The sequence below is a fragment of the Antedon mediterranea genome, chromosome 8 (assembly GCF_964355755.1).
Source record: "Antedon mediterranea chromosome 8, ecAntMedi1.1, whole genome shotgun sequence".
Taxonomy (NCBI): domain Eukaryota; kingdom Metazoa; phylum Echinodermata; class Crinoidea; order Comatulida; family Antedonidae; genus Antedon; species Antedon mediterranea.
In genome coordinates this window covers 2,150,336-2,161,628 of record NC_092677.1, presented here as the reverse complement: position 1 = coordinate 2,161,628, position 11,293 = coordinate 2,150,336, and the positions used below count along the sequence as shown (strand labels likewise).

The 11,293-nt window shown below is 37.1% G+C and overlaps 2 protein-coding genes and 1 long non-coding RNA gene across 3 annotated transcripts in view; 1 reads left to right on the top strand and 2 right to left on the bottom strand.

Annotated features, from left to right (window-relative positions):
* Positions 1 to 268: 268 nt before the first annotated feature.
* Positions 269 to 3,540, bottom strand: LOC140056557 (heat shock 70 kDa protein 13-like). Its single transcript, XM_072101967.1, has 6 exons — positions 3,435 to 3,540; positions 2,908 to 3,050; positions 2,620 to 2,817; positions 1,971 to 2,187; positions 1,701 to 1,871; positions 269 to 1,165 (listed from the first exon to the last, which is right to left on the bottom strand). Exons 1-6 carry the CDS (start codon positions 3,457 to 3,459, stop codon positions 624 to 626), a joined length of 1,296 nt encoding a protein of 431 aa, XP_071958068.1. The 5' UTR covers positions 3,460 to 3,540; the 3' UTR covers positions 269 to 623.
* Positions 3,541 to 3,662: 122 nt separating this feature from the next.
* Positions 3,663 to 11,293, top strand: part of LOC140056063 (uncharacterized) — a 30,324-nt gene continuing 22,693 nt past the window's right edge. Inside the window, exons 1-2 of the long non-coding RNA XR_011846718.1 lie at positions 3,663 to 3,784; positions 11,014 to 11,198. This is a non-coding gene — a long non-coding RNA (uncharacterized lncRNA). The remainder of the gene's footprint in view (positions 3,785 to 11,013; positions 11,199 to 11,293) is intronic.
* On the bottom strand, positions 5,176 to 11,177 carry LOC140056062 (probable G-protein coupled receptor 156). The gene is made up of 7 exons (XM_072101297.1): positions 11,020 to 11,177; positions 10,445 to 10,580; positions 9,848 to 9,955; positions 8,183 to 8,305; positions 7,284 to 7,616; positions 6,713 to 6,868; positions 5,176 to 6,393 (listed from the first exon to the last, which is right to left on the bottom strand). Exons 1-7 carry the CDS (start codon positions 11,175 to 11,177, stop codon positions 5,539 to 5,541), a joined length of 1,869 nt encoding a protein of 622 aa, XP_071957398.1. The 3' UTR covers positions 5,176 to 5,538.

Sequence of the window (11,293 nt, the reverse complement as noted above, 5' to 3'; positions counted from 1 at the left end):
CGCAACCAACAGTGCTACAAACACCGCAGGTTTGATTTCACGCAGGCGGGGCAAACACAATTATTGGAAGGGCATTTTCTTACGTTGCATAGGTTGCGTCGCTAGTGGGAATTGAAACAAGCTTTATACGCGTTTTACATTAGCCTACTACTATTTAGTTGCAGAGATGCTTAGATTTCAGCTGTGTTGTACTTACAATTTATTATAGATTATGGCTAACCGAACACAAACAGATACAACTTTCTTTGCAATTTATTTTATTTCACGATAATTTTAATCATTAAAGTTATAAATAGCATAAATATGTCTCTTTGTGCAAAAACCCTATCACATGAATATGAACAAATATTTTATAATAAAATGTCATTAACAAATTAAATAATTTATACCATTTATAAAACTGTTTTAATTGAATGCAGTAAATGTTTGCTGTCTAATTAAAAAAAATCTTCATTTCAAATTAGCAAATGTAAAATCCGTAATAAAATTCAAAATGTTTTACTTTCAATCAATTAAGTATATGTAAAATGGCTAATAAATATTGTGTTTTAATCAAGTTTGACTTTTACATAAAGCAATACATTAAATATATATAAGTGTTTACATTTATAAAATTATAATGACTAATTAACTTGTATCTTTTTAGTTGCAGTATTCAATTCTATTGCACTGACTTGTAGTGGCCACATTCCCCCTATAATCCCAGCTTGTATAGCTACACCATATGTCACTGCCAACTCAGGATCTACTGAAACATTTGGTTCTTTACCAAAAAACTCTGCTATAAGAGATCTAACCTTTGGTATACGAGTTGACCCACCGACCAGTACAATTTCGTCCACTTCTTCCAAGGTCAATCGTCCAGTTTCTAAAACCTTTTTAATCGGCACTAATACTTTAGCAAATAAATCCTCGTTCAGTTTTTCAAACTGTAAACGCGTGACGTTAATGTTGTAAACACTGCCCTCACCCATCGACGGTAGAGCGAGTGATGCATGGACAGATTGTTTGTTAGTAAGGTTAATCTTTGCTTCCTCTACAAGCAGTCGTAAGCGTTGTATATCTTCTGAGTTTGTTAGAGGCTTTTTAAATTTGCGTTCTATCAAATCTTGTAGATATTGATTCAAGCGATGGTTGAAGTCTTGCCCACCAAGATGGTTGTTACCTTTAAAAATGAAAGTTTATTTAAATTTGTTATTATTTACCTATGATTTTTTTTATTCAGCGGTTAAAAAGCTTTGAGCACTAAAGCTTGGTTTCCACTAGAACGTAACCCAAGGACGTAAACGCAACGCAAGCGTTTTAACCAATGAAAAGCGAAGTTATAGACAGTTAGCAATCACAAGCGAATAAGCCATCGCTTGTGATTGGTCAATTCACTTGCGTTGCGTTACGTCGCTAGTGGGAACCACGCTTAAGAGCTGTATAAGATTGACATTATTAATTGTTGACTGTTCAAGTGTTAGATGTGGATATCATAAGGGGGTAACGGTAGTTATAATGTGAGGATGCGCCCTCTATTTGTAAGTAAAAATGTGAGCATGGAACTCATACTTTGTAGGTATTATAGACTGTACAAAATAGGAAAGATATTAGGATGAGGAATACATTAGTCAGTTAACTGTGTGACCATCAGTTAACTGAGTGTAATGAACGTCAGCACTAAACAAATTTGTGTTGTGACAGCTTCAGTTACCTACCTGCCATAGCTATTGTTAAGAACATTCCACCTTGCACATTTAACAAGGACACATCAAGTGTGCCGCCACCAAGATCCACCACTAACACATTCTCAACGCCTTCCTTGCCGTGCAGGCCGTAAGCTAAAGCCGCCGCAGTTGGCTCATTGATAAGTCTCATTACCTCTATACCTACAGCAAAACATTTACATTATGATATATTATAGTGTGTGAACTGAAATGTATATAATTTATGATTATATAACAGGAATAGAGATATTCTGTTAGTACCTGCAAGTTTGGCTGCTTGTATAGTATAGTTTCTCTGCATCTCATTGAACTCTGCCGGCACTGACATCACAGCTTTCGTGACGCTACTTGTAAGATTCGCTTCAGCAGTTTTGCGCAATTCTGTCAAAATTCTAGAGCCGATGTACTCAGGACTGACTTCAGTCGCATTCTTACTTGAACCAACTATGAATCGAATTAATCCATTATCTTCTTTCAACTAAAATGAATTAAAAAAAATCATTTTAAGCATGATACCATAGTTAAGCATGATACCATAGTTGATACATGGTTAAGCGTGGCACCATGGTTGAGCGTAGTACCATGGTTAAATGTGATACCATAGTTAAGCATGATAGCATGGTTGAGTGTGGCACCATGGTTGAGTGTGGCACCATGGTTGAACGCGGTAGCATGGTTGAGCGTGGTACCATGGTTGAACGTGGTAGCATGGTTGAACGTGGTAGCATGGTTGAGCGTGGTACCATGGTTGAGCGTGGTACCATGGTTGAACGTGGCACCATGGTTGAACGTGGCAGCATGGTTGAACGTGGTAGCATGGTTGAGCGTGGTAGCATGGTTGAGCGTGGTACCATGGTTAAATGTGATACTGTGGTTAAGCACAGTGACAATGTCATCGTCAATTTCTCACCTTAAAATTATATCTCTCTGCTTCTTTTATAAATTCTTCTGGTGAGAACTTCTTACCAATAAATCGTTTAGCATCATAGATTGTGTTGGCCGGATTATGTTCCGCTTGGGCTAGGGCTGCATAGCCCACAAGCTCAGTGACCCCAGTGAAGGCTACCATACTTGGTATTGTCTTGTGTTGAGCAGAATCTAATATTACCTGAAGAAAATAACAATATACCATGAACTCTCATGCTTTATGAGATGAAGTTCCAAAAATGATTTCATTAAAATTTGAAATCCAACTTACCTCTACATCACCTGTAACAGCATGGTACACTCCAATACACGAGAAGGTCGTTCCAAGGTCGATGCCAACTATCCTAGGCTTTGGTGGCGGTAGGTATTGCTGGCCCAGGTAACCAGCTAATAATAAAGCTAAAACAGATGCCCCTAAAAACATAATAATGTAATGTGAAATTAGAAATACTTCAATTGTGGTGGATAATCTTAAATTAAAACACAGTCACAAGTGACAAAAAGGGAATTGCGTCAATAGAATTTAAAATTACAATTATTAATATTACCTACTACTCTATCCAAGTAAAATATAAGTATGTTCCAATCATGGAGCTTTAATATGAATTTTGTACCTCCGTGTTCAAATACACCAAGCAAACTCAGCAATCACCATTCAGCGGGAAAACGGATTATTCCCGTTGGCTATTTTCCGTCGGAGGACGGCCTAGCCTAGCTAGGCTACTATAATAAGACTTCTTTCCGTCGGGTTTTTAGACTTTCAAATGGAAAAAAATCCAGCTTACAGAGAATACTTACCAAGAATAGATACTGAAGTACTCATTTTGTTTTTAATTCATTATTTTTATAAAAACATACGGTTGTCTTGCTAGTGTTTCCGGGATGTTGATTGTGTGTCGTCGTAGATCGAGTGTTGTGAGAAGGCGTTTTGGATTTATTTGAGAGTGCGCCACCATACGATGTGTTGACTCTAAAAAAAGAATGTGTGTTTTTGTTTTCACATCACGTGTTGGTGGCGGTGGTGCACGTGGTGGGGAAATTTAAAATGTACACAAAACTTATCTTTGTGCACAAGATGATATATGCAAGTATGATATATTTATCTTCATGTTTTCAACGGTTAGATTTCGGTAGACCAACGTATGCTGGTAAGTAGGCTAATAAGTACTCTTTCTAAGCTTGGATATTTTTTACACCAGCCAGGCCCAGGCCCACATCGACAGGCGACATCGCGAGAGGAAGTTTAGGTATGGAGGAGGGCGGCCCGGAGGGCGGGACATTTGAACAGTATACGCAGCTTGTGCCACACCGCCCATCATGATGATTGAGCAATATTTAAGTTTAAAAAGTTATACCTTCATGAGTGAATGATATAGAATGGCAAAATGCGGTTCATGTGACAGTTTGAGCTAAAGTGGGACATTTTTAAAAATTGAATTCAGTCCAATCGATAGATGGGCCATATTCCCTTCCCTAGACCCGACTGCGATTTTTTTTTTCGTACATAAGTTGGGGACCCCCTCATGAAACGTCACAAAATAAACATGAATAATTCATCAGTTAAATTTGTTGTTCCGTGTGCACCCAAGCGTATAGCAACAAGAAGTGATTACACAACTGCGATACGATACTTTCTACAGTAGGCCTAGGATAAGTAAATTCACGTGATTGCCTTCGCGCACTCTTCTTCACACAAAATGTGTCGAGTCGAGGCTAATCGACAGCTAGGCAAGACATTAAACTAAGTAGTAATTCATTGGACATAGCCCAAAGAAAGCTTAGACCCACAAGAATAAAGAATGTGTAGCCTATAATTTGTGTACTGTATTTTTTTAATTCTGCTATTTTATTATCAAACAATATGCATGATGTACTCAAAGGAACTTTAAAAATGCGCGTATATGAACACATGAGATGGGAAGATTTCACCCACGAGAATAAAAAATGTATTTTTGTGTAATTTATTGTTTAATTTTGCTGACTTATTACTCGGATTGTATCATACCAAAGATAACTATCTTTGGTCATACCTAACACACACGTCACACACACCCACAGCTACTACTAGAATAGACATGGGTTTAGAGATCTATCTTCTATGAAATCGCACGTCGCAACAACAGCGGAGATAGGCCTAGAATCGTACCGCACTTGTGTAATCACTTCTTGTTGCTATACGCTTGGGTGCACACGGAACAAGAAAATTTAACTAATGAATTATTCATGTTTATTTTGTGACGTTTCATGAGGGGGTCCCCAACTTATGTACGAAAAAAAAAATCGCGACCCGGCTAGGCTATTATCTAGTATTGAATCCCGTATTGAATACTCAAGGCGTCATATAATATCAAAACTAGATTTCTCTGTATGGTTTGCTGAGTAGGCCTAGCTAGTCCTGGCCAGTGGTCCAGGCCTAGCTAGCTGAACCTGGACCCTAGTTTGCTGCAGTTCACTGTGACTGTTGCAGTCAATGAAACAAAAACTCCTTGCTAGGCCTATTGTACAGAAGCAAAGGTATAAAATTGATTGATTTACAACACACAACTTTTAATGCTTTTCAGTATTTTCTTTTTTGTATCAATACAGTAGAATGTTTATAATATTAATAAATACAATACAATTTATAATTATATAATTACAGAAACAGGTATTCTTATATTGTTATATTGTTTACCATCTTTGGCGAAAAAATCCGTCAACGTCTGCGGCAGTTGAAAAATGATGAATATTCATACAGTATTTAAATATTAAAATAACTCCAATAACATGATTAGCCTAACGTTGTCCATGGCAGAAGAAATGGCAAAAATAGTGGAAAGTAATATTATTATAAATGACAAGGATCTACTTTTGTAAAGACACCGCCCTCTATCTTTCAAGACATTATCTCGTATAATAACAATCATACGTATGTGGAATTCATTTTGCCGGTGGATCTCATCATTTCAATTTTGACAATTTTTGGTACTTCATGAATTTGTGGTGGGATTAAATGGTCTTGTTGAGGTGCAATATATCGCGGCAATTTTAGCTTTCTGGATACTGAAGACGAGCGACTTTTATCTGTAAAATCAGACGCAAAACTCGCAATGGAACGAAAACTCGAATGTCTACTCGTACGACTAGTATAATAACTACTCCCACTAAGGCGAAAATCACTGCCTCTCATAAACACTGGGTTGTCGTATGTAAAAACACTACCTGAGCTTATTACGGATAAAACGTCCTCATTTTCAAAATTATAGCTTTGCTGAAACGCATGCGCAATGTCTCTTTCAGTGCTTGCTATCTCGTGATACATAGGCCGTTTTCGGCACGAGTTTAACTCCTCGGCTATTGAACTTCTGAGCGTAGAAGATAACGTATGCGCGACGTGTAGATTTTTCGCAATTGAATGTTTTAATTCTGCAAAATTGTTCGTGGTGTTATTGTTATTACCGCTTACCGCACTATTAATACTCCTCAAACTGTTCCTATCATGTGACACCCGTTTTTTTACGTTGCTAAACCTATCTAAACTTTCAGTTCTTGCAAGTCCATTTAATATTAACGATGAACCTGGTTCAGGTTGATCACGGTGCTGGTTTTCATGACCACCAGTGCCAGTCTGCCCTATTACGTCATCGTTTCCAGTTGAAGATGACGACATATCTACGTCACATCCGCTGTCTTGGCGAACGTCATCAACCTGTAGTTGTTTTAGTTTATCTCGAGCGTTCTCTACGTGTTCTTGCATCATTTTTATCCTTTCTTCTTTCTGTTAAAGAAAAATCCATTTTATCATTATTAATTATCTGAGGATCGACGTCATCTATTTGTTTCATATATGACGTCATCATCACCTATTCTAGTCACCCACCCACAATAGTGCACTATTTTGACGACACGGGCGCATAAAGGATAAGAAAGATAGATAACATTTTGGCGTAATCGATTGGTGATTTTAACGTTAGTTAACAAACTGTTCTGAACGTTAAACTTGCTTTAACGTATTTTCAGCATAAAGTTTACTCAATCGAACACCAATTATTTTCAATCTTTTTTTTCTTCCTCGTATCAATAATTCTGTAACTGACCTCAGATAAAGACTTTTTAAGCGCAACATTTTCAGCCGAAAGTAAAAATAGCTCTTCCTCGATTTGGTTGAACGATGCATTCCCTGAGCACGCCAGGTATGATGCTGTAATCGCCCTTGATAGGTTAGCTTGAGGGTTCTCTTTCCATGCCTTCATCTGTAAGAAAGCAATCGTATCTTAAAATTGTATCATGTGAAAGTCCGTGATACAATAACACATGCTCGTCACATATTTCAGATGTATTGAAGGGATTGGTGGAGATAAGGTAAACACATTTATTAGGGATGTTGCCTGGATACTATATAATAATTGAAGCCGTATTGAGACAATATGTGCAGTGCAGCAGCTAGTTAAGCCTTTTCTACACTATCAAACTTTATGTGACAAAAAAATGTGATGTGCCTATATATGGACATGATGATGTTATATCTACCATATTTGGGGACATCACACTTTTTTTTAAACAAGTTTGATAGACTGTAGACAGAGCTTTACACACTTCGGCAGACCAGCATCGCAGGTCAAATGGAGTTAGGAAAAATCGTTATAATGTAACAAAACATAGGCCTACCTTTGGAACATTTTGTAGTAAGAGTACTTCAGTTGTACACGTAAATATGACAGTTGTTACAACACTAAACCAGATGTTAGGCCACATCCACACAACCGTTGATATCCCCATTGCCAAGGCAACCAGTACCACGCAAGTGTATATGCTAATTACGATACACCTGGCTTCATTCATAGAGGGCAGCACAACGTTTCGTGTAGACCATGATAAAAACGTACCAAATATTAATGTAACGGATTTGTATGTAAAGAAAAGGAGAAGCCAAATTGCACTGAATTCTGATTGGCATTGGTTTACTGCTAAATTGTTCGATGGAACTCCATGCAATGTTGCCTGCAATAAAAAGTAGGCATAATAAATCAATTATTACTACGCCGGCGGCCGTACGCGATTTTTTTCTCGAGGTAAGTGATGTCGAAATTATGGAAAGCGTTTGTATTAGCGAATGGTAGTCAGTTCAATTCATACTTCACACACCTTATGCATCCAACAAGTTGGCGAAATATAACTAATGAATAATACATGTTTTCTGCATCGCTTACCTACGAAAAGTGGCATTATTTGATATCCACAAGCAGAAACTATGAATGAATTACAGTATATGGAATTAATTAGGACATAATAGGAGGCGCAATATAAGCATGGCATAGATCAAATATGTTTTCCACGGTTTGGCTCAGTGGTTGTGGACTTTTTAATAGTTGAGATAGTTGAGAGAGAATATGTAAGAGGTTATGTTTAGTTATAAATTATTAGGAAATAGGTCGGCTATCTTGTCATTATTTTAAAAACATAATTAGGCTTATCAGTATCGTCACCGTCATCATCAAAATCATCAACATCATCATTGATATCATTATGAGATCTTTTAGAATGTTTTTTTATTGTACGATGCTTACCTGAGATGAAATGGGTACTAATGTGTGTGTAAGCGGGTCAAGTAAGGTCCACATGGACAGAATGCCGATGTCAATCAGTAACATCACCAGAATTATGAGTAGGAGTTTCTCGTCTCGAATCACCTCAATCAAACAAAATTAAATAACCGTTTAAATTCACGTTTACTCATATTGAGAAATTATGGATTGTTATACAGTGTTAAATAATTACGTTTAAAATTACGTTTAAAACTAAAGTTTGATTCCCACTGGACGCAATGCAAGGACACATGTAATTTGACCAATCACAAGCAACGAAAGCAATTCGACCAATCACAAGCAGCGAAAGCAATTTGACCAATCACAAGCAGCGGAAGTAATGTGACCAATCCCAAGCAACGAATGTGATTTGACCAATCACAAGCAGCGAAAGAAATTTAATCAATCACAAGCAACGAAAGTGATTTGACCAATCACCATCAAGCTGATTCGAACTGTCGCTTGTAATTGGTCTAATTACGTGCATTGCGCGTGCGTCTTTGCATTGCGTTTTGTATCGTGGAAACGAAACTTTAACTAGGCCATCATAAAGAAAGAACAAACTACTGCCTTTAATTTGAAAAAAACATTGACAACTATGAAAATTGAATATTTATTTTTTGTTGAAAATTCTAAAATTTACCTACGTCTCATTATTTGATTACCCAATATATTATTTGGGATAAATTTGAATGATTAAAACAGTGCTTACCTGTTTAAATGCGAAAATTCATCAGCAATACAGCGATGCAAATTTAAAAATAAATATCGTGAGCATTACGCATAGCCTAGCAACAATGACGTAGAATGCTTTGAGATCATATTAAGGTCAGAGTTGCAACACATAACTAGGTCATCATTAATTAGTAAAAACAGGTTTTGTTTACCTTTTTAATTGATACCGTAATACGTAATTTTAAACACAAAATAGATTATTTCTTAGTCCTGTAAATACAGTATTGTTTTATTACAATACCATTTATACATAATATCCTACGGACTAGCAAAATCACACGGTTTCACTAATGATGTTTAAGAACATTTAAAGCACATCGTAATTACATTTCGTATCATGGGTTTAAACATATGAACATGTCATAATGTAGGCCTTATAAACTGACAGACAACAACAGTCATGTTGACCCACTTATGTATAAGGTTAATATAAGTTTATGTTTTAATTCAAAATTCAAAACAACACGTCACCGTCGAAGATGATCTTAAAGGGTAGCTCTGATTTAATTTCTAATGCTATTATAAAATGTGCGCAAGAGTTTTAAAAAGAAGGCTTATATAACGAAAAATAATTAGTTATTATCAATGTTGTTGCAATGGTTTATTTAGGATGATAAACACTACATTTTATACTCGGGCCGGAGCGACCCTTTAAGACCTAATTGATGAGAAGAACCTATTGTCATTGATAAGATGGTAAAATCCATGTTTATAATTACACATCAAGGCCTATAATGACGTCCCATGCTATAAGCTACATTCACTCGTGTTTCACGGAACGGAAGACGGAACCGTTTATTGTTTATAACATTTTCTATTGGTTAACAAGGTGCCGTCATCCGTTCTGTGAAACGAAACTAATGTGAATGTAGCCATATTGTCTACAAAGTGCATTGAAAAATAAGTTTTTACCGTTCTTTTTACACCTGCGCTTTTGAATATGGTGTGAACTCGCCATGATTTGCTGAATATTGTGCCATAGACTAAGGTGAATCCGATCGCAAGACACCACACGCGTGCCTATAACAACAGTTATGTAAGATTAACATGTAGTATCAATGACATTTTTATATTAATTGTTTGATATTCGAAACAATTTTTTTTTACAATTGTTTAAACATAAATTCATGAACCGTCGTCGTTCGCCACAACGGTCTCTGTAATTGCCGTCGTCGTTGGCCACAACTGTCTCCATAATTGCCGTCGTCGTTGGCCACAACGGTCTCCATAATTGCCGTCGTCGTTGGCCACAACGGTCTCCACAATTGCCGTCGTCGTTGGCCACAACAGTCCCGACAATTGACGTCGTCGTTGGCCACAACGGTCTCGACAATTGCCGTCGTCGTTGGCTGCAACGGTCTCCATTATCACCGTCGTCGTTAGTCACAGCAATTTTAATAACCACCAATCATATGTTTGTTGTCGGCCTAGGGAGGAGCGGTGAGTTGACATGTTGGTGAGAACCCTGCATCACAAGCATCATTGTTATCATAATCATCGTCGTCTTACCTGACAAAATCCAGCCAATACGTTGTCCGATGCTCTTCCAACTCCTTCTATACCAAACAGAACTGGGCATGCGTAGAGAACGATGGCGCCAAATTGCATAATGACGTTCAAATTCGGGCTTGACATCTTGACAATTCTGTAGAAATAAAATGTAAAATTTCTGAAACAAATCAGTTATAATTATTTACGTCATTCCGTTGCGTCCTAGAAGTGGAAACAAGGCTTTACTCCCATTTTGCGTTTGTATGATCAAAATGATGTCATGCAATACATAAACTGTATTTTGATTTTTAATTTTATGTAGTTAAGTTCTTCTGGGGCCCAAGACATTTCATTTTATGGTGACTCTGTTGGTTTTGGGTTCCCAGGACATAATGTCGAATAAATAAATGAAATGACGTCATATTTTATCTCTTTCAATGGAGTCAATAATGTATTGCCGGGAATTGTTTAACCAAGTATAAAAACATCCTTCTGGTTTTACAGAATATTGGACACTTTCAAAACATTATCCACAAAGCTAATCTATTTAAAGTTGTTTTTATATTATTTTTCGATATTTTATTTAGGCTTACCTGTTGCGGCGGTACCTGATGTTAAATGTCATGAAGAAGATCGCTAGGCCGATACCAGCTACGGACAATGAGCAGACGATACCGAACAGAATCAGTGACACCGTCACCTCGTCGACGTCATCCGAAGACGACACGTGTGTCGTATTCCAAGTCATCATTGCCCCGTCGTACTTCTCATAGTAAGTTTATCTAAAAAAAAAAAAAAAATTAGAGTTAGTTTAGAGCTCGCTACTTTCAGTGTCATTCACCAGTGACCAATGAATGCCCGACCAGA

Coding starts and splice junctions, on each gene's coding strand:
- LOC140056557 (XM_072101967.1), bottom strand. CDS start 3,459: ATGAGTACTTCAGTATCTATTCTTG. Junction 2,188..2,619: donor CAGAGAGATATAATTTTAAG/GTGAGAAATTGA, acceptor AATTCATTTTAG/TTGAAAGAAGATAATGGATT. Junction 1,166..1,700: donor CTTAACAATAGCTATGGCAG/GTAGGTAACTGA, acceptor TCATTTTTAAAG/GTAACAACCATCTTGGTGGG.
- LOC140056062 (XM_072101297.1), bottom strand. CDS start 11,177: ATGATGACTTGGAATACGACACACGTGTCGTCTTCGGATGACGTCGAC. Junction 6,869..7,283: donor TACTACAAAATGTTCCAAAG/GTAGGCCTATGT, acceptor GCTTTCTTACAG/ATGAAGGCATGGAAAGAGAA. Junction 6,394..6,712: donor TTAAAAAGTCTTTATCTGAG/GTCAGTTACAGA, acceptor TTTCTTTAACAG/AAAGAAGAAAGGATAAAAAT.